This window comes from Lytechinus pictus, chromosome 15 (assembly GCF_037042905.1).
Source record: "Lytechinus pictus isolate F3 Inbred chromosome 15, Lp3.0, whole genome shotgun sequence".
NCBI classification, from domain to species: domain Eukaryota; kingdom Metazoa; phylum Echinodermata; class Echinoidea; order Temnopleuroida; family Toxopneustidae; genus Lytechinus; species Lytechinus pictus.
In genome coordinates this window covers 296,455-320,078 of record NC_087259.1, presented here as the reverse complement: position 1 = coordinate 320,078, position 23,624 = coordinate 296,455, and the positions used below count along the sequence as shown (strand labels likewise).

Here is a 23,624-nt window from a genome sequence, read left to right as displayed (position 1 = left end):
GGAGGACGGGTGGGGAGTTATAGGTAAGTATAGCTTGTTAGTAAATAACATGCTCACTACTGAGCATTCTGATTTACTACACTGCGCTATACTTACCTATACCATCTCATCAAATTGCTAGAATAGCACAGAAAAACTGGAGGAGGGGCAGAATTGAGACCCTTACAAGACATGTTAGCATAACAATGATAAAGATACCGATTGACTATAAAATGGAGTAGTCTCCCAACTGGAGAAGCTACTCTAGGAATAAAGGGATATAAAAATCACCGACCTCGTTAAAGAAACATGTCAACTGGAAATAGCCTAAGAACGATTAGGACAAGACAGAACCGCCGAGGCAAAACCTGTGTCTCGGCTAATTACATCGGATAAGTAATAAGATACAAAGGTATTGGAATTGGTCCAATAGGCTGCCTGGAGGATCTCCTCCATAGAGGTACCCTGAAAGAGCGCCCAAGATGCTGCTATGCCCCGTGTATCGTGGGCTCTAATGGACCCTGATAATATGGCGTCCTCTCCACCCGACCTGATCCCCTGCACTAACCATCGAGATATAGTAATTGGACTAACAGGGCCGTGAGGTTCTATTGAACTAATGAACAGTTGGTGGGAAGTGCGAATACACTTAGTCCTATCAATGTACCACTTTAAGGCACGTACGGGACACCATAACCTATCTTCGGAAACTGACGAGAGATTGCTAATGGCTGGAAGAACAATTTCACAGGGTTTAGAGGTTTCTTTTTTATTCTTAGTTAGGAAACCTGGTCTAGAGATTAAGCGGACTCTGTCTTTCTCCCAACGGATATGACCCGGCCTAACCGTGAGTGCATGAAGCAAACTACGTCTTTGACCTGAAGCTATAGCCAACAAGAAGGCTGTCTTAAAGGACAGATCAAGGAGGGAGCATTTATGCATGGGTTCAAAGGGGGATTTAGCTAGGGCCCGAAGGACCCGTGGAAGGTCCCATTTGGGGAAGAGTCTTCGGCTAGGAGGATTCTGTAAGAAAAAGGATCTTGTTAGTCTGGCAAGGACAACTGAATTTGAGATAGTCTCCCCATTAGAGAAGCCTGAATGAATAGCTGCTATGGCTGACCTGTAACCCCTTATGGAGGAGATTGATAAACCTTCGTCAAATAATAGAAGTAAGAAATCTGCTATCTTACCTAAAGAGGCAGAGGATGGATCAATTTGTAAACTGCCACACCACTGGAAGTATCTCTGGAGTCTAGAATCATAAGTGTTCCTGGTGGAGGCTCGCAGGAATCTAGAGGCCATGTCTGCAGCTCTCCCCGAAAGGCCCGCTTTAGTTGCTGATTTCCTGAGATGGGCCAGAGTGTTAGGCAAAGCCTTTCCGGGTTCGGGTAATAAGTGTCCGTCCCGGGTTGTTTCAGGAGGTCCACCAGTGGGGGTAGCAATTTTGGAGTCCCCACCAGGAGATCTGTAAGTATTGTGAACCATGGTCTCCTCGGCCACCAAGGTGCGATGAGGAGAACGTAAGCTTCTTCCTTGCTCACTTTCTCCAGCACTTGAGGTATTATGGGAAAGGGCGGAAAGGCGTAACCCAGGATCCCCTTCCATGGGATTGTTAGGGAGTCTGTCGCAAAGGCTAAGGGATCTTGATGCTTCGTGCAATAAATCGGGAGCTGCTTGTTCAGGGCTGATGCAAATAAATCTATCTGAGGCTGGTCACCCTGACTGAAGATTCTCTCCACGATGGTGTGATTGAGTTGCCATTCTGACGGGAGATAACTTCCCTGAGAGAGGAAGTCTGCTATGTAGTTCTCTTTCCCTGGGATGTGGCAAGCCTTTAGGGTTATGCGATTGTTCTGGCACCATGCTAGAATTTCCAATGTCAGGAAGCAGAGAGTAGGTGACCTTGTCCCTCCTTCCCTGTTTATGTAGGAGACCACTGTGCTGTTGTCTGATTTCACCAGAATGCACTGGTTGGCAACTTGGGGGAGGAAGGCAAGTAGAGCCAGTTGAACCGCCTTCATTTCTAGTGCTGAATCTCTTTCTTGCCATTGGCCGGAGGCTTTGAATTTCCCCATGTGTGCTCCCCAACCCAGCTTTGAAGCATCGGTCGTTAGGGTGAGAGTTGGTTTCGGGTTCTGAGTTTGCTTCCCTTGGTTCAGAAATCGACATGCTGACCACAGATGAATGATCTGTCATGGGAACAAGATGGTCCCTGGGGTGAATTCTGGGCCTGAAGTGCCTCAGGAAGTGCAGTTGGAGGGGCCTCATATGTCGTCTGCACTGAGGGATTAGATCCACTAGGCTTGCTAATAGGCCTAGGAAAATTTGCCAAGTTCTGGCTGGCGAGTATGAGTTTAAGTAGAGCTCTGCACCTACTGACTGAATCCTCTTTATTCTGTGAGGGGAAGGGCGAACTATTAAGTTTGGGATGGATATTATCGCCCCTAGAAACTCTGGTAATCTTGTTGGTGAGAACCTTGATTTTTCTTCGTTGATCAGAAATCCTAGATCCGAAGTCAGCTTTTGGACAATGCTTACGTTGTAGGTAAGAGTGGTCCTGGAAGGGCCGAGGAGGAGCCAGTCGTCCAGGTAACAGAAGATAGTAATGCCTCGTCTTCTGAACTCTGCGGCGATGACTCTCACCAGTCGGGAAAATATCCTTGGGGCAGGCTTTAGGCCGAACGGAAGGGCTATGAACTGGTAGCAAACATCTCCTACTTTGAAGTCCAGAAACTTGCAGGCCTTTAGGGGCTATGGGAACATGATAGTAAGCGTCTCTGAGGTCTATGGTGACTGCCCACTGGTTGGGTTTTATCAGAGGTAGGATGGTTGTAAGGGATTCCATTCTGAATGTCTGATCTGGAAGGAGTTTGTTTACCTTCTTTAGGTTGATTATCATGCGGAAACCCCCCGGAGCGTTTCTTTACCAGGAAAACGGGGGAGAGGATGAGGGACTTGTGGTCTGGGACTGTTACGATAGCTCCTTTCTGGAGTAGGGACTGTATTTCTGACCGGAGAGCCTCTCGGCGTGAAGGATCCCTTGGTATGGGGGTCTGTTGTCGAAAACGGGAAGGATGAATTACTCTTGGGAAATTTGGATTGTATCCCGACCTTATTATCTCTAGAACAAATTTGTCTTTGGTTATCTTTGCCCAGTTCTGTAAGCAAAGAAGTAGTCTTCCCCCTACTGGGACTTGCTGAAGGTGGGGAAGGACTAGTGTTTGATTGTCAAAGGTACCGGTTATGAGTGGGGGCCCTGAATTCGGTGCGCTGAAAGTGGGCCTGGCGGCCCCGTCCCCCACCCCGAGGTTTCCTATGACTATCCCCGCGGCCCCTTTCATTCCTGGCGTCGCCACCAGAGCGAGGGAAGAAGGAGAGGGATGGCCCCTTATGTTCATTGTAGGTCTGGGGCTGGGGTCTGGAGCTAGAGCTAGCATAAGGGGGTCTCTGGGCCTGGCCCTGGGCCGGTCTAGGGCCCGGCGGACTAGGTCTATTCGAGGAGAGCTTATAAAATGTCTTGTCAGCTGTGGTGCTGGCTGAAATAGACTCTTTCAATACTTCTTGAAAGTGTCCATGAAACAAGTCCTTACCTTCGCAAGGAAGCTTATTGAGAAGTCTGGCTGCCCCTTTCTCGATCCTGAGAGCATCTAGAACTTTAGCCCTCCTTGCCCTCGTGCATAGCAGTGTTGATCTTGCTGCTTGCTCATACTGGAGATCAGCGATCTTTGAGAGTGACTCTAACAAAAAGTTCTTGTCATTGGTAGAGACTCCAAGCCGCTCAGCCTCACCAAGAGCGGTTAACAGGCACCCCTGGTACATCGCGAGTCTCATACCAGTCCGGGCGGCCGCGTCCAGCGCTGCTAGCTGATAGTCGGCTGAGCGGTAACCAGTGCCGCGGAGAGGGTTACGGCCCGATGTAGACTTCCTCGCTCCCGCATCCCCGACACGGAAAGCAACGTCCGGGACCGAAGGAGTGCACAAAAATCCTCAAAGTCTTGAGCGGCAAACCGATAATCCTTCGAGACTTCTTTACTGATCGGTTTAAGTCGAGAGTGTTGCTTATCTAGGCCCCGAAAGCAGGATTTATACGGAGCGTCCATCTTGATCGCAGGACTGACTTTCTCCGAACGACTAAGGGACGAGTTCAGGCGGAAGATTGACTTCTCTCGCTCAGTTTCGCTACTGGTACTGTCTTCGGCCCGAAGTTGAGGGCAGTATTTAGTCAAGATCAGGGCTGACTGATACCTGTTCCCACTAGCCGGAGTATCGCGTTCGTGTAAGCCAGAACTCTCTCGTACCCCTAATGGTGATTCTCCTCGTTCGAATCCCATTTGCTGGGCAGTTTGCAGGGAATGCACGGGGCTGCTATTAGAATATGATGGGGAGCAATCGCCCCAGTCTCTTCTGCGAGATGTAACAGGATGGTGGTAATCGAATTCCGAATCAGATTCTTCCACAATGGAAATCTCCTCGTTTCTATTCCGTCCCTTCCTTTCTCTGCGAGGCGAGAATTCGCTAGCTTTTTCTCTACGGCTAGTACGAGGCGAGTCATCATTATCCCCCACTCCGCGACCGGTACGAGGTGATCTAGACCTCTCTCTACGTTTAGAATGAAAGTTTTCATTAGCCCGTTGTCTCGGGTGGCTTTGTCTACTACTTGCTGGGCTGGCGGTAAGCAAGTCCAGTGGGTCGGGGTCGGGATGGGTCAATGGTGGCGCCCGCTGGGGGAGGATCGACTGCAAGGCTTCCAAGATCCAACTACCCGCCTCGGCGGGGTCTGGCAATGAATGGACTGACCGGTCACAATCCCGGGCCAATTGGCTCTTCTTATGAATTACAGGGGGTTGTAGTGGGTCGTTAATTCGAGCCTGATTGTCATTAGATCACGAGTGGTCATCGCGAGGCCTCTTCTTGCCCGCCTTACTCTTAGATGAGGAGCTACCCCGATCGGAAGGAGTGTAAACAGTCTCTTCCGATTTATCCGTACCCTTGTCTACCTCCCGCCTATGGGACTGGGTGTTTGATTGTGTAGTGTCATCAGCCGGCGTTGTCTTGGCCGGGTGATTAGTGTTAGGGTTCTTGTTCTTCGGCTTTGTCTTGGCCGCCTTATCATCTTTGCTATTATTATTTCACGGCTTTGTCTTGGCCGAGATATTGGCCCTCGGCTTTGTCTTGACCGAGTCTTTCTCCCCTTTATTGAGATCTCTTGGGTTGGGGGAGGCTTGGGAATTATCAATGTTTATGTCAGTTATTTCTTCAGACATCGTGATTCATAAAGAAAGGCACGCGTGGTGGCTAAACGTTTCGAGTGTACTCATCGACGTCGCGGTAACGAAAGAGGAGGCTTATATGCGGTGAGCGGGTTTTATGGGTCTCGTTCCGTGACGGGTTTCCCGGGCTACCTGATTACAGTTAGCCTTTTTCGGGGAGTTTTTACCGGTGGCTATTCGAGTCAGGGTAACGAATAGCAATTTGATGAGATGGTATAGGTAAGTATAGCGCAGTGTAGTAAATACAATTTGTATGATCGGCAATTGGTGTGAAACAACCGATCAGCCGTGATTAGATCGTTATCGGCTGCCGACCCGATGATCGGTTACAGGGTTAGCTTTAAGTATAGTCTTGATCAAGTTGCTGCTTGAATGATTTCTGGGTCTGCAATCCCTCCTCACGGTGAAGCTGCTGATATTGATATTAACTGTAATTTGTTACTTTACATCCAAACAAATCCATTACAATTTAGCCATAAAAATCATGATAGGCCTTTAACTGAAAGGAGATAGTAATACATGTATGTACACATTAACAGTAAATTATACGTATAAATGGGCGCGTCGTGGTCTAGTGGTTCTGACTCTTGCCTTTTCAAACAGAGGGTCGTGGGTTGGAATCCTAGCCATGGCATGTTTTCTTTCAGCAAGAAATTTATCCACACTGTGCTGCACTCAACCCAGGTGAGGTGAATGGTTACCCGGCAGGATTAATTCCTTGAATGCTTGAGCGCCTAGGCAGCCCAGCTAAAGCCGGGGTAATAATAGCAGGGCCCGCTGGGAGAACGGTTTTTGGAACTGAAGTGGCCATCCTGGTTAAATATACCGCTATTATTATTATTATAAATTGCCCATGATGTGATTTTTGCACAAACAGAAAGAGGTTTTTGGACACCATTTTGTCTCCCAACTTCTGAAAATTAGCTTGTTAGCTTTGCTCAAATATTGATATTAACTTTAATTTGTTATTTAAAAGCCATTGAGAAATTTATAAGCCTTTAATTGACAGATGGTGGTATTGTGTACATGGCTATATACCTCCGTATACATAGCCCTTCGAGTAGGGGTGTCCCCAAAATTTTGAATTTTTAGGTCAATATATTGCTATCACCCCCCCCCCCCCTGACTCGGACCAGATTTATGCCAGTGTATGTGTTTGTATCGAGTGAGAATGGGAGGACAGGATTTAAAATGGATAGTTGTTCAACGAAGGTTCTGTTCCCCCTCCCAAGAAAAATTTGCATCAAATTTGCTTTAATATTTATGCAGAATTATTTCCATTAGCAGAAATAATAAATATATGATAATAAGCAAAATTAATTAGCATATTTTTTAATGAATTTGTCATCAATAGCATACATATTTTGTGGGAAAGATGCAGGCTTTCTTCAAAATTTCGGATGCTTTTCACTGTGCTATTATTTGCTTAGTCATTGGAATACAGCTGAACATACATACATGTAACTTATTGCTACATGTAATTCACATAGATTAGCATATTTTTTATGGAAACAGGATTTTCAATAGCATGTTTTTGTTGAAAAATTGAAGATGTTGAGCTGATAGAGGTATTCCAAAAGTTTGGTCCTTTTTGCACTGTTCAATTAACTTACACATTGAAATGCGACTAATACATAAATTATTGCTATGTTACATAAGTTAGCATATTTTGAACGAAGACAGGATTTTCAATGGCATATTCAAGAGGGAAAATTAAAGCCAACAGTCTAATAGAGACTTTCCTAAAGTTTCTTTTCTTTTTATTCCATTTTACTTTATATTTCCTATTGGTATATAGCTTCTCACATAAATTACTGCAAATTTACATAAATTAGCATATTTTTGCATGAAGGTGCAATTTTCAACACCATGTTCTGTGGAAAAAAAAAAAAGCTATTGACCTTATAGTGACATAGTGAAAGTTAAGTGCTTTTGTAAACTCTGTCCCCAAAACTTCAAATTGTGGCCTTAAGGGCCCTGACTACCGTAGACATTACCATCATCATCACCTCCACTATCTCCATTATCATCATCATCACCTCCACTAATCCCTCCCAGACATACCTTGAGCAAACCTCTCCTCTGCCTCCACTCTCTCTTTCTCAATGACTGGCTGCCCATCCAGAAGCCCCACAGTCCTAAGATGAAAGACTGCATACAGTCGGTAATGGGCAAGGTCACACAGAGGATTGTTTGAAAGGGACAGACTCACCAGATCTTTCAGGGGTCGTAGTCTAGCTACATCGCTGAGCTGTAAATAATATGATATACATGATAGGACCAATTCTATATTGTATGCTTTATTACATTGACACCCAATAAAAAAAACATGGTAGTTATATTGAATTTGCCATAGAAGATGAATATCATGACATGCATGTAAGGGGGTGAGTATACTAATACAGCATGTATCAAAAAAGGTTTACACTTTTGAAATAATCCTAAACAAGAGCGTCGCTAAGGCAAGCACATAAAATGAAGCTATTGGTCAAGCAAGAAAAGTGGAAGATAGCAACTTCACCTTTGACCTTCTGACCTCAAAATCATTAGAATTGCAAGGATCTATACTAGTATCATACATACCAAATTATATGAGCCTAGGTTACGTTAAACTAAAGTTATTGCATTTGCAAGGACTTCAGAAGGGCAAGATGAAAACATGTCAGTGTGACCTTGAACTTTGACCTTTTGACCTCAAAATGAATAGGCTTCCTGGGATCCATGCTAGTATCATACCACCAAAATATATGAGCCTAGATTCAGCTAAACTGAAGAACCGCGTTAAAAAAGGACTTCAGAAGGGTAAGATGAAAACATGTAACTGTGACCTTGAACTTTGACCTTTTGACCTCAAAATCGATAGGCTTCCTGGGATTGATGCTAGTATCATACACACCAAATTATATGAGCCTACCTTAAGTTAAACTGAAGTTATCGCGTTTACAAGGACTGCAGAAGGGTAAGATGAAAATATGTCACTGTGACCTTGACCTTTGACCTTTTGACCTCAAATTCAATAGGCTTCCCGGGATCCATGCTAGTATCATACACACCAAGTCATATGAGCCTAGGTTTAGTCAAACTGAACTTATCACGATTACAAGGAAGAGTTAACGGATGGATGGACACCAAGCATGATACCATAATAAGTCTAGGACGGGCATATAAAAATATTTGTAATGGCTTCTTAATTTTTTTCCCTTTCTTTTCCCCCTTTCCCCATTTTTATTTTCATTTGGTTTTATTCATTTTTCTTGAATTCTTGTTCTCTTTCTTTTCTCTAGGTTTTTTTTCTTTTTATTTTGTCATGTCATTTGTTTTTCCTTTCTTCATTTGTTTCGTTCCACTTCTTTCTTTAATTATTTTTGTTTCTTTTTTTACTTTATTTTTTGAAAATTATTTTTGTTTGTTTCCCTTTTTTTGCATTGTTCTAATTTTCCAGCATATTTTTCTGTGACTTTCTCCTGCTATAAAATGCTACAACAGAGAAAACAACAATAAACTGGATTTGGGGCCTGCATACTCTATGTTTTGGGATTCAAAGAGGAAGAAAGGAATTATTGTTTTGTATCTGAGTTTATTATGCATAATTTATTTACCTCACCATTATGAGTGTGTGTTTACAATTACATGTATATACATTATATAGATAAACATATAGAGCAAAGAAGAAAAAACGGACAACCTGGGAACAATAAAATTCATTTATTCTCTTTCGATCATTTCATATTCACAATGATAGAACAATTTGTATTTACCACAAATCAATTTGCAAAATATAATAACAGCAAACAAGGTTTACATACAAGATGTATAAAGTAAATGTAATCTAGTGGACGTCGCTGCAGAATTAATATTTTACAAGTGTGTTTTATTCAATTTTAAGGTTTTTCTTTACATTTCTCAGGCCACCAAACTTTGATATCAGACCACCAAAAATTATCGTATGAAGGTTTTGGTGGCCCAAATGGGGCACCACCAAAAAATATTAATGTGGAGCCTTGGACATTTACTAATTACATGATTATGATAATTTGGCTAAAAAAATTGCCCAGTGTTGCCAAGGTGGCAACCAAGCTAGATTTACTTCAAAACCAACCTTGAACACAAATCAACCAAAAAACCCTGTACTTCACAACTTTCCTAAGTATCGAAGGTTTCTATGGAACTATATTAAACAGGTAGGTTTTGAGTAGGGTCTGAAACTGACTAACAGACTTGGCATTATAAATGTAAGAAAGTTTAAGAAGGCTTATTCCAAAGAGAAGGGGTGATTGTAGACAAGGCATAAGCCATTTTGTGTCTCGCCCACTTATGAAAAGAACCAGAAATATCGTGATTTGCGAGGGCACGCAACAGAATTGTACCAAAACTTCATTATTATAACTCGGATGGAATAACATTTGTCATAAGAGTCTTGCAAGTAAACTTTAATGTTGACCTCAAAATTAACTTTGACCTTACCATGTGACCTCCGAACACAATAACATGCAGGTCTCCTAAGTTCACCTCCAACCCAAGTTTGGTATAAAAGTGACTTACGGTTGCAGAGTTATGTGTCATAACATTAACCTCAAAATGACCTTTGACCTTACCATGTGACCTCTGATTGCGCCATGACATGCAGGTCTCCTAAGTAAATCTACAACCCAAGTTTGGGTGGAAAGTGACTTACAGCTGCGGAGTTATGTGTCATAAGAGAGTCTTCTGCGTAAACTTTAAAGTTGACCTGAAAATGACCTTTGACCTTACCATGTGACCTCTGTCTGAATCATAACATGCAGATCCCCTAAGTACATCTACCATCCAAGTTTGGTTGAAAAGTGACTTACGGTTGCAGAGTTGTGTCATAAGAGAGTCTTGCATGTAAACTTTAATGTTCACCTAAAAATAACCTTTGACCTTAACATGTGACCTCTGACTGCAGCATAACATGTAGGTCCCCTAAGTACATCTACCATCCAAGTTTGAATGAAAAGTAAAGTACGGTTGCGGAGTTATGTGTCATAATGTTTGTGACGGACGGAAGTAGGACGGACAACATTTTGATCCCTAAGTCTCGCCTTCACCTCAGGTGGGCGAGACAAAAAAGCGCGGTCACCATATTTTGTAGAGATTCGAGGTCCGGGAGTTATCTGCATTGTTCACGATGAACGGAGATGTCTTGAAGAGGTACTTGAGCACAAAGAAATGTGATCTGTAAGATTTTGGGGATTGGCCATTGAGGATTTTGTAGCAAAGGAGAACTTTGAAAGAGATATGGTAGTGAATGGGGAGCCAATAAAGAGAACACAGAATTGGGGTTATGTGCTCCGCTTTCCTGACACTAGTCTACATGCATCAGCGGAGTTTTGAACCCACTGAAGTGGAACAAGGAATGTACACGTATAATAAGGTTGAAAAATATTGAATTACAGTAATCCAGGTGACAGGAAAAAAAAATATGGATGTGTTAGGTTTTAGTTTGGCAGTTGAGAGATGGAATACATTCTTATTTCATATCAAATTATCAATATGGTGTTTAAGATATAAACTCTTCCACTTACCGAAAAGAGCATATTGCCTTCCATGTGGAACTCCCTCATGGCTTTGAGCTTCTTGCCAAGCGAAGCTGGTATGGTCTCTATCAAGTTGTGGGAGAGGTTGAGGATTTGAAGGTGTAGCAGGGTCTCAATACCCTCGATTTTAATGATGCAATTACAACTCAGGTCTAGCTCCCTCAGACGGGTCAGGTGGGCCAGGTGCTCCATCTTCTGGATCTGGTTGAAGGACAAGTTCAGTACTTGGAGCCACTTCAGGCCATCAAGGTTCTCTATGTACTAAACAAAGAAAAGGGATAGAAATTCGAAAGTTCATTGACTTACTGCTCAGGTGTTTAAAGATATCAACTCTTCCACTTACCGAAAAGAGCATGTTTCATTCATTTCATTTATTTCCATATTCAATTAAAAACAAACATGATCATCAAATCACAAACAAGAATATAAATATATATATCACATACAGAAATTTTTTTAAAACTACATAACAAATTGAAATATGGTGGAAACACCAAAAGCCACGAGGGCTTATTGAGGGTATTTCCATATAATTGAGAAAACAAATTAAACTATTTTAATGAAGAGATGTCAAAGCCAAGATGTCTAACTGGGCGTTGTGGCGTGCGCCTGTAATCCAAGCTATGTGGGGAAGTTACAAATTGATGCAGAGGGTCGAGCCCTGGTCACGTCTTTCGGATGGTGACGTTAAAGGTCAGTCCCAGACGTAAATAATCAAATCTGATTGATACACGTCTGACAAACACTCAAATACACACACACACACACCAAGATAGAAAGAGAAGATAGAGAAGGAGAAAAGACTGTAAAGGAAATGAAAATGAGATAGGATAGTAGACAGGAGAGATTGACATGTAGCATGTTTCTTAAAAATAAATTTATCCTTTTGCAGTATATAGTATTTGTACTTTCTGTTAAATGATGACAAAGTAGGACATAATTGTAGCTCAAGTGGGATGCTGTTCCAGCATTTAGTACCCATGAATATAATAGTGGTTCTTGAGAACTTCAATTTCAATAAAGGTAAACGTATATCCCCCTTGGCCCTAGTACTGTAAGCAGCGAAAAAAATACACGGGAACGCTGAGTGATTTCGCTCTCGTAAGCTTTGAAATCACACTTGCAAACCCAATAGAGAGAGCGATCGTGAAAAAAAAAATCGCTCCCGTGATCTTGTGTACAGTAACTAGCTCGGCCGTACGTCCGCTGTCTTCCCACTGATCTCTCCAGTGGTTATAACGTGAAGTAATGTACCATTCACATTCACAAAGCTCAGCGCAGTGAGGGCACTAGTACGGTACGTACGGTACATAGACAAATAAATACGGTAGATGAAAAAATGGCAGCCGTGTGTTGCTGCCCTCTACGTTCAATGAGGTATGCTATAGCGGCTGCGCTGGTAAATACGTCTGTAAGGATGATGACGTCATCCAAGATGGCAACTTTCGTTGACCAACGAAAGGATCGAAGATGATGATGTTTCGATATCATTTGAAAGGAATTAGCGGTAACTGCGGTCTAAGGTACGATACTTCTGAATCTTACACATTTTTTTCGTAAATATGGATGTAATTTCTTTTTCATAATGTGACATTTTATTACAAAAAAACGATCGGAAAATCGGGTTTCCGAATATTAGATCTAACGTTACTGCTAATACGTTGTCTGTACGTACGGGCCTCCAAGGTCTTCAGTCTATGTATTGGTGAGTGAGCCAACGCAGTTCAGCAGAACAACCAAAATACAGAGACTGAAGCTTTTGGTCTACTGCCAGGCCTGTCATGCGTATGCTGCTCGCTCCGGTCCCCATCGGAGAGGGGTAGTTGTGAGCTTTGGTGATCGTTCATTTCAGGCTCTAGTTACGTGAAAAGCATTCAGCTATGAGGCATACCACGTTCCTCATTTATTATGAGCATTAAGCATTTGTTCCTAAGGAAACTGCACACCAAATTATGCTTATTTACTAATCAAAATCCATGAGAAGCGTACTCTATTCTATTGGATACTGTACAAAACATAAATACTAGCCTTTCATGTATTATCTTACAGTTGTATAGTAACCTCTCTTTATCTCTTCTTTCAAAGTTTCAGGATCACTCACACAGCCACAGGTTAAGTTCAACTAAAGTTATCACGTTAACAAGGACTTCAGAAGGGTAAGATGAAAACATGTAACTGTAATCTTGACCTTTGACCTTTTGACCTCAAAATCAATAGGCTTCCTGGGATCCATGCTAGTATCATACACACAAAATTATATGAGCCTAGGTTACGTTAAACTGGTTATCGCATTAACAAGGACTTCAGAAGGGCAAGTTAAAAACATGTCAGTGTGACTTTGACCTTTTGACCTTAACATCAAAAGGCTTCCTGGGATTCATGCTAGTATCATACACACCAAATTATATGAGCCTAGGTTAAGTAAAACTAAAGTTATTGCGTTTACAAGGACTGCAGCAGGGTAAGATGAAAACATGTCAGTGTGACCTTGACCTTTGAGCTTTTGACCTCAAAATCAATAGGCTTCCTGGGAATCATGCCAGTATCATACACACCAAATTATATGAGCCTAGGTTAAGTTAAACTGAAGTTATCGCGTTTACAAGGACTTCAGAAGGGCAAGATGAAAACATGTCAGTGTGACCTTGACCTTTTGACCTTAACATCCATAGGCTTCCTGGGATTCATGCTAGTATCCTACACACCAAATTATATGAGCCTAGGTTAAGTTAAACTGAAGTTATAGCGTTTAAAAGGACTGCAGAAGGGTAAGATGAAAATATGTCACTGTGACCTTGGCCTTTGACCTTAAAATCAATTGGTTTCCTGGGATTCATGCCAATATCATACACACCAAATTATATGAGCCTAGATTAAGTTAAACTGAAGTTATCGCGTTTACAAGGACTTCAGAAGGGCAAGATGAAAACATGTCAGTGTGACCTTGACCTTTTCATTCATTTCATTTCATTTATTTTTCCATTTCCAACAATCATTTACAATCATTTACAATAAGTTTTGTTACATACATCTTGATATAATCAATAAAACAAACAAACTTATTATATGTAATAATTAAGATAACAGGTCGGAAACGGAGGAGGCTGCTAAAAAAGCGAAGCTTGTAGAATGCAGCCTCCTATTACATATTTGTATGAACAATGTACACAAAACACAAATACAACATGTAGAAGTTGAGCTTAAATCTATTTAAATAAATAGTTTAAAAGAAAAAAAAGAAAAGAAAGAAATAGAAAATGAGAGAAAAAACGAGATCAATGGTCTCCAGATTCTTGCCCCGGCACTCGCAGCGAATATTACGGATCAACAGGAAAACGAAAATTATCATATTTCACACTTAGTAGTGCTAATTATATGAAAAATATAATGTATGAGTGATGAAGAGTTAAACAAACTAACAAGTATCTTGGAGAAACTTTTTTAACTTAAATTTAAAAGAATTTAGACTTGGGGAATCTTTGATAGTATTATTAAGAGTGCCCCAAAGTCGAGGGCCTTCGAAAGTAAAGATAGATTTGGCAAGAATTGTCCGTGGTAAAGGAAAATGAAATTCGTCGGATTGATGTGTAGGGTATTTATGGATAGTTTTGTTTTTGTTAAATGAAGAATCGAAGGTTGATGGTAGCATATTATTACATAAATTGACCCAAGTTATATTGATATAATGTTTTTACTTTTAAGATTTTATTGTCAATAAACAATTGGTCTGTATGGGATCTCCAGGACATATTAAAAATAACGCGCAATGCCTTTTTCTGTAAAAGTAATATTCTTTCTAGATATGATGTATGTGTATTTCCCCAGGCAATTATCCCGTAGTTTAGATAAGGTAAAATTAATGTTGAATAAAGCATTTTTAGGGAGGAAGTTGGAAGAAAAAACTTGACCTTATTTATAACACCAATATTACGTGAAATTGTACGGCATATAGAATCAATGTGTGTTTTCCAAGATAAATTGTTGTCTACTATCAGGCCTAAAAATTTTGTTGAAGCGACCACTTAAATGTCAGCGTTGTCCAATTTAATATCGTAAGGTAATTTATCTAAAGAATTGCTGAAAAGCATACATTTCGTTTTTTGTACATTGATTGACAATTTATTAGATCTTATCCATTGTACTAGCTTCTCCAGTTCAATATTCAATATATTGAATAAAATATCGGGATTAGGATGAGAATAAAGTACATTTGAATCATCTGCAAAAAGAATATAAGATAATATTGTCGAAGAATTGTGGATGTCATTTATGTAGATCGTAAATAAAAGTGGGCCCAGTATGCTACCTTGAGGAACACCCCAGTTGACCTTTAGTAGAGAAGAATTTCGTTCATTTATGTTAACAAACTGTTTACGGTTTATTAGGTAATTCCTGAACCACTCCAAGGCCTTTCCACGGATTCCGTAATTTTCAAGTTTGTATAGTAGTATTTCATGATTTATAGTGTCAAAGGCCTTGGAGAGGTCCAAAAAAACACCTACTGTATGTTCAAAGTTGTCAATAGCTTTTGTGATTTTTTCAACAAATGAAAGAGTAGCATGAGATGTACTATGCTTTTGGCGGAATCCAAATTGAAAGTCAGAAATTATATTATATTTATTCAAAAAGTCTAATAGTCTTGTATACATCACTCTTTCTAGAACCTTTGATAGAGTAGGCAATAAAGATATCGGTCTATAGTTACATACATTATTCTTATCTCCTTTTTTATACACTGGTATTACCTTAGATATTTTCATATTGTCAGGCACGACGCCATTAATTAAGGAAAGATTAAATATGTGTACTAATGGATCAACAATATATTCTATGACATTCTTTAATAAAATATTATCAATACCATCATGACCACAACTCTTTTTGTTCTTTAAGTTATTCACTGTATCTATTATTTCATTCCTATGTACTGGTAATAGAAAAAGAGAATTAGGATTTGGTCGGTGAGTAAAATCGGTAAATTTCTTTTGTGTTAATGGTATATTGTCAGCAAGATTTTTTCCGATCTGTGAAAAATATTGATTGAATATGTCAGCTATCCGAAAAGAATCATGAATTTCGATATCGTTGTGTTTTATTGTTTTTATGTTCGATTTTACGCTATACTTATTTAAGGCATTGTTAATAGTTTTCCATGTTTTTCTTATATCATGCTTGAAACGAATTAATTGGTTTGTGAAGTATTTTCGTTTTTCGCTGCGCAAAATTTTTGTGAGGTTATTTTTATACATAGTGTATTTGCGATGCGACTTCTCTGAACGATTTATTTTGTCGGCATAGTATAAATTGTTTTTACGATTTATTGACCGTAATATTGATTTCGATATCCAAGGAAGTCTTGGACTCTTTTTATAATTATAACATTTATTGACTAATGGTAAGTGTCTATCTAAGTGTGTGGTTAAATTTTTAATGAATATATTATATGCAGTATTGGTATCTTGCAAACTGAACACCTCAGACCAGTCGGCGTCTTCTCGACCTTCTTTCAACCTCGCTATATTATTTGGCGTTACTTTTCGGAACTTTTGCTGCGGGGAATAATTTTTTGTTAACCTAAACGGGACTCTTGAAAATATCGGAAAATGGTCTGAGATATCAGATAAAATAATGCCCGACTCGGGTAAAGGAGTGACATTACAGAAAATATTATCAATAAGGGTTGCAGATTGGTTAGTAACCCGGGTTGGTTTTGTAATTAATGGTAAAAAAGATGAGGATATCATTATGTCCAGAAATTCTTGTGAGGCATTATGGTTAGAATTAGATATTGAAATCTCCTGCTATATAACAATCTTTATTGATAAAAACTGGATTTTGTAGAAAATCCTGTAAGTATTCTAAAAAATTATGTGTGTTGGAGTTGGGAGGTCTATAAAATACCGCGATAATAATGTTTTTATATTTTTGGATTTGAATTTCAATAACGATAGATTCAGCAAAATCATTCATACAATTAAGATCACTATGTATTAAATATTCTAACTTTTCATTGATATAGAGACCTACCCCTCCTCCTCTTCTATTACCTCTATTATTTTCTACGAAGGTGGTTTATGGTTTATGAAGAACAAAAAATTCAATCTGTAAAGAACAAACAATTGAACCGGAAATTAGACTATTTTGTCTAGATTAAATCACACTTTCAATAGTACTTTCTCAAAATAAATGATGAACCTGAATAAAACATCAAACCATGTCTCTATGTGTGATTATTGACTTTTGACAGCTCTATCTTAACTTGCAAAAGGACCATAAAATTATCAGTAGTAATCATAATTATCTTCATGAAATATCTGCATTATTTTCCTAGCAAATATTCAAGAAAAAGCTACATCAGTAATCCTTTTGGTGTTTGCACTGGAAAATAAATCTCCAGGAAAATACAATAAATTCAACTTGAATTTAAGTATAAATATTTCACTTGACAAATTGTAAATCCTACTCAAAACAACTCTTTAAAAGTTTGCTTAAACTAGCCACATTAAATTGCTTTGGTCTAGTTTGATTCATAATACACAGTTATTTTATCAATCTGAAATGCTTCTATAATATCTCTGTCAATAATATTCCATAGATATATAAGCTTTCATAAACCCTGGACATTACTACTCATTGCTTTATATAAACAATGCAAATTTAGTGCTAACTTCAGTTTTGGTTTCATGTCCCAAATCTACGTAGCTTACATATCCAAAGAAACTAATGTGATTTCTAAAATAATTATCATCAAAATAATTTCTCCTCAACTCAATTATTTCTTTCCGTTCTCCTTTTCCTTGACAAGTATAAAACAATGAATTTTATACCTTTTTTTCATACAAGACATGTCGCATTCTGTTATCTATACGGCGACCTCACAGTATGCAAAATTTATGCAAATGAACATTTAACCACGTGAAGGTTTTCTTCATTTTCATTTTTACATTTTAGATAATTGGCTCAGAAAACCTTTTTAAAACAATATTTAAGCACACTTACTTCTTTGGCAGGAACTACGAACTTTGTTTTACATAATACTTGTTGGACAAGCTTCATCCTAGACGGAATCTGCTACTTTGGAGAAATTTCAAGCATTCGGTCGAAACTTGTTGCTCGATGTTTTATGACATGTTTCGAAGCTGAAATTTTAGGCTGAAACCGATTTTTACCTATAAACATATATTATGGTATCTGCAACAAATAAATAGTTTCGATCATCGAAACATCCTCCCGCCCCTCCGGAAGAGGAGACCTTTTGAAAACTTGAAATTTCTCAAACAAATATATCATATGACATGCAAATTGGCTAAATACATGTATAACATATCAATAATTTTCAACGAATTCAGCTGAAATGAACGTTCAGTCTCAAAGTCTTTAATTTAGTCAATATAACCTTCTGTTGGGTAGATAACCGCTAGTTTTGTAATGGGTCTACGATACTCTCCGGAAACAGTTTTTAGCTTCACATTTCGAACTTTACCATCAGGTCCCGGATAAACCTGAATGATTCTTGCTATAGTCCACTTTCCACGAATTGCATTGCTCTCTGCAGTCATTACGACGTCACCAACTCTAACGTTCCTTCGATCCGTGTTCCACTTTCTACATGGTACTAGAAGTGGTAGGACGTTTTGAGACCACTGCTTCCAAAATGAATCCACTATTTGCTGGACAAATTCTACGCGATCGCGAGGATTCTTTGTTTGCTTAAATGGACCCTGGGGAACATTTCTAGAAGACCTACCTAACAACATATCATTTGGACACAAATAATTTCCATCATCTGGGTCATTGCATTTCCGTCCTATCGGTCTCTCATTCATAAGATTAGCTACTTCAAGAAAGCATGTATACAACTCAAATGGTGTGAGCACTTGCTCACCAATTGCTTTCTTGATTGATATTTTGGCACTTTTAACAAGAGATTCAGCGCACCCATTTTGGTGGGGTGCATTAGGGGTGATGAACTTCCACTGTATCCCCTTATCTGCACAGAAATCTTTGAGCTCATCTTCACTCCATCCCGATATCATCTCGCGAAGTTCGCGTTGAGCTCCCACAAATTGAGTTCCATTGTCGCTAAGGATCTGAGCTGGTCGTCCCCTCACTGCTAAGAATCTCCTTAGGACTTGGAGAAATTCCATTGTTGAACAATCTGTTGCGATTTCCAGATGAACGGCACGCGTATTTAGACATGTAAAGATTACACCATAATGTTTGGCCCTCTTATTACGACCAACCTTTACTTGAAAGGGGCCAAAATAGTCACAGGAGGTGTAATGAAATGGTGGAGTGTGAGGTGCGACACGACTACTGGGTAAATCAGCCATCTTCTGGGTCTCACGCTTACATTCTGTTGACCTGCATTTAACACAGCGATGCTTGACGGTTTTCGCCAAACGATGTCCTTGTAAGATCCAAAACTTGCGTCTCGCCTTGGCGGTTGTCGTCTCAATACCTGGGTGTCCAATCTCATGAATGTGACGTGTGAAAAGTAGAGCTATGTGATGGGAACCTGGGAGCAGAGCTGGATGTTTAGATTCATATGATGTTACTAAGTTCTCAACTCTTCCTCCTACTCTGATTACTCCTTCGTTGTCAACGAAAGGGGTAAGGGTTCTGAACTCTCCTCTCTCAAATCTGCTTTTCAGACCCTTTTGCGCTTCCTTTGTCCAATATAGCTCAGCTTTCTTCAACTCTGCTGGGGCTAACGTCACATCAGCATCTGGCATGGATTCTTTCTTGAGCTTTGACTTAAGAATCCGCACAAATCTGAAAACGTAGGCAGTCACTCTTACTAACTTTCGCCAACTTGAGAAACGTTCAGATTCGATGGGGGCAACTGACATGTTGACAACTAATACCTTCTGATTCGTCTTTCGTCTCTCTAGATTCTCAAGACTCTGATCAATATTCACCTTGTCTACTGGCCACTCTGTTTCGTCAAGATGCAGGAATCTAGGACCGCACTTCCATTCATTCATAAGGTCGTTTACTGCAATTCCTCTTGACACTTTGTCTGCTGGGTTATCTTCACCAGGTATATGTTTCCAGCTTGAGGGATCAGTGAGAGTCTGAATCTCCCCTATTCTGCTTGACACAAAAGGCTTATATATCCTGGCCGAAGACTTGATCCACTGTAGAGTTATCATGCTGTCGGTGAAGAGCATCACTTTCTCAACCTCTAATCTCATCTCTTCAGTGATCGACTTGTACAGTCTGGCAGCTAATACGGCGGCTTGTAGCTCCAATCTGGGTATTGTCAATGTCTTTAATGGTGCTACCTTTGACTTGGATGCAACAAAGCGAGTCTCGAACTTGCCATCTCCGGTTTGCCACCTTAGATATGCACATGCACCGTATGCATCAGAGAAAATGCACAACACTGGTTTACCTTGAGCTTCAGGAGGTGTTAGACATCTTTCGAGAGATACTTCATTCAATCCTTTCATTTCCTCGAACAGAAGCCTCCAGTCCGCATCTTCCTTTTCAGTAAGAGGGTCGTCCCAGTTGTAGCCTCTTTGCCACAATTTCTGCATCCCTATCTTGGCTCTAACAATCACTGGGGCAGCAAATCCTATGGGATCAAATATGTGGGCGATTTGACAGAGGATTTTCCTCTTAGTTAATCTTTCTTGACACTCTCCATCTATTCTTGAATTCAGTACACTGTCTCTCAGCTTTACTTTGTATGAGAAGGTGTCATTTTCTCTGTCCCAAACTACTCCTAGGACCTTCTCCTCAGCTATGTCATCTAGTAATTTCATCTTTCCTTGGATGAGGTCTCCCACATCAGATTCATTGGAAATCCACCCTTTAACTTTGAAGCCTCCGTCATTTAACACTTCATCTATCTCTGCACTTAGTTTCCTGGCTTCATCTACAGTCTGTACAGAGTCGCAAATGTCATCCATATACACATTCCTTTTCAAAACAGAAGCAGCATGAGGATGTGTACACTCTCCTTGTTCTGCTGTAAGCTTCAGAGCAGTCTGGGCGATTGCTGGGGCTGGTTTGTCACCGAAAGTGACAACCTTCATCATGTAGACATCAGGTTCTCTGTTCCCATCCAGGTCTCTCCATAAGAACCTATGGACATGTTGATCTATCTCTGGGATTGACACACGATGGTACATCTTAGAGATATCCCCACATAAGGCCACTTCATTTTCCCTGAATCTCAGGAGCACTCCGACCAAACTGTTCAAGAGATCAGGACCTTTCATCCAGTATTCATTTAACCGATGACCTTGGTAAGATGCAGAAGAATTAAAAACAATTCTGATAGGGGTGCTCTTTTTTTCTGGTCTTACAATAGCATGATGTGATATGTAATGAACTGGTCCTTCATACTTCTCGATGTCTGCTGCTGTGAGTTTCTTAGCAAACCCCATTTCTTCCAGTTCATGGATTTGCTTGTTGTAAGCTTCTGCGTGCTCTGGGTTTCTAGAAAGTCTTTTTTCAGTTGACTCAAGGATTTTCACTGCTTGACTCTTATTATCTGGGAGTTCATTAGGATCCCTTTGCCATGGATAACCTATTTCCCACTGCTTTCCTTTCTTCTGTGAAGAAGCTCTGATGATCTCTTCCTCTTTCTGTTCATCAAGGGTTAACTTAGTCTCTTGGCACTGACAACTTACACCTTGAGATTCCATTTGCCAAAATTCTGACAAATCTGGACTCTGAACTGCTACGTGAAGGACATTGACACACATGGTTCGCTTCTCTGTGGCACCAAAGATTACCCATCCTAATGGAGTTTTTCTTGCTATGCAGTTACCTCTCTTCTTTAGTTTACCACCTACTATGTATCTTGGATGATCTATTCCAATCAAGATCTCCACTGGTCCACTATCTCTGTTCAGGTTAGGGATATCAAATTGATCTTTGAGGTCTTTCAGACTAACAGCTTCTTCCTCTGTTATTGAAGGTACGCCGACAACTTCAATAATCTGGTGTTTCTTGGTTGTGTTTGCTTCTCTAATCGGCACTCTATATCTGAAAGTCTCTAACTCTTCTTCATCTTCGCCAAGCTTTTTTATTGTGATGCTCGTTTTGGTGCCTTTCAACTGGAGTCTCTCGGCGAGTGAATTTTTCATCAAACTAACTTGTGAGCCGCTATCTAACAGGACATTTGCTCTGGTATCACTGTCAATGTCTATGGATAAGATTGGCAGCAACGATGCTCCAACTGTAGTCGCAACGTTAATGTCATTTTTACTGCTCTCATTTTCCATCTGTTGACTCGCTTCAAAGTGCAACAAAGGATGGTGATAGTAAGTGCACCCTTGCTCTGAACATTTCTGCCCTCTCCTACAGTTTGCCATGTAGTGGTTTTTCCCTGCTTTCTTTAGGCAGCTAAAGCAGCATCTATTTTCCTTGAAGAACTTCAGTCTTTCTGGGGCAGCCATGGAGATTATACGCTTACACTGATCTACCCAGTGCTCATCAGTCTTGCAATGCCAGCAGCGATGTTGTCTCTGAGCTCTGTCTCGTGGCTGCTCTGCATGGTATCTATCACTATGGTCTGGTTTGCTCTTTTCTTTGTATGACAAATGATGAACATTTGCAGACTTTCCTTCACTTTGCATCTGTGATCTCAATGGTGCTGAAGCTCTCATCCTAGCTTTCATTTCCAGGTTCAGCCATGTCAACAAAGTTTCAAAGCTTGCAGCTTGCTTCTCTGATTCTTGGTATCTAAACCAATTCTTCCTATCAACTGCGCACAATTTTCTCTCTATGGTTGCTAACATGTGACTGTTGTCCATGTCACCCTTCTTTCCAACTAGCTTAAGGATGTTATAGCTTCTTCTCACAAGGTTGACAAACTCACAAAATTTGTTGTCTTCGTTCTCTTTCAGTGGTTTGAATTTGCTCAGGTCATTGATTATTGTATCAGCAACAATTCTAGCATCTCCATACATGGAATCTAATAGATCCCAGGCAGCATCATAATCCTGACCTATGCCTTGGATTAAGTCGTGTGCACGGCCAACGAGACAGCTTCTCAGGATTGTCATTGCATCACGTTTTCCATAACGCGAATCAACCATGTGAACGAAGTCTGATCTGAATATCTCATAGTCCCGAACATCTCCAGCAAACTTGGGTAACTTCGGCTTCTCCACTTTAAAACTGCATCTAGCATCTGACATACCTGGAGAAGTGTCTGGGTTTTGCAGTGGAGGGGGATACAAGATTGTCGATTCTGGAGGTATAGGAGACCCTCCCTGCATTGGCGGCATCTCTGACTGTGGTAGTACTTGTTCTGTTGGCGTCTTGACTCCTGAGCTGGTTTGAGAACAGTAATCTGTAACCTCTATCTGCAATTTCAGGAATTCTTTCTGGCAATCACCCATCCACTGTTCCTCTATCTCAAACTCAGCATCATCATCAATAGTCATAGTAAAGTTCTCATGGGTTTCTTGTAGGTCTCCATATGCTTGCTCAAACTTGCTATATGCAGACTGAATTTCTGGCACTTCTCTGTTATTATTAAGCAAAATCTGAAGACCGTTACTGTGTCTGGTGAGCCTGGCTTTCGCTCCCCTTCTCTTGAGTTTCAGCGACTTCTTGTCCTCCGCCATCGTAGTAACAACTCAGCGAAATTCCACCAGAAATTGAATATGGTTTATGGTTTATGAAGAACAAAAAATTCAATCTGTAAAGAACAAACAATTGAACCGGAAATTAGACTATTTTGTCTAGATTAAATCACACTTTCAATAGTACTTTCTCAAAATAAATGATGAACCTGAATAAAACATCAAACCATGTCTCTATGTGTGATTATTGACTTTTGACAGCTCTATCT

At 40.3% G+C, this 23,624-nt stretch overlaps 2 protein-coding genes across 2 annotated transcripts; both read right to left on the bottom strand.

Moving 5' to 3' along the window:
• Positions 1-7,021: 7,021 nt before the first annotated feature.
• Positions 7,022-11,162, bottom strand: LOC129278117 (centriolin-like). The gene is made up of 3 exons (XM_054914335.2): positions 11,151-11,162; positions 10,796-11,068; positions 7,022-7,500 (listed from the first exon to the last, which is right to left on the bottom strand). Exons 1-3 carry the CDS (start codon positions 11,160-11,162, stop codon positions 7,294-7,296), a joined length of 492 nt encoding a protein of 163 aa, XP_054770310.1. The 3' UTR covers positions 7,022-7,293.
• A 7,027-nt stretch (positions 11,163-18,189) lies between these two features.
• Positions 18,190-23,397, bottom strand: LOC129267762 (uncharacterized). Its single transcript, XM_054905389.2, has one exon. The coding sequence runs from the start codon at positions 23,395-23,397 to the stop codon at positions 18,190-18,192; it is 5,208 nt and encodes a 1,735-aa protein (XP_054761364.2).
• Positions 23,398-23,624: the final 227 nt, after the last annotated feature.

What these genes read in the sequence shown, in the direction of transcription:
- LOC129278117 (XM_054914335.2), bottom strand. An exon ending in AAGGCAATATGCTCTTTTCG is followed by an intron (nt 7,501 to 10,795) that starts GTAAGTGGAAGA and finishes TATTATTTACAG; the next exon opens with CTCAGCGATGTAGCTAGACT.
- LOC129267762 (XM_054905389.2), bottom strand. Translation starts at nt 23,397, where the DNA reads ATGGCGGAGGACAAGAAGTCGCTGAAACTCAAGAGAAGGGGAGCGAAA.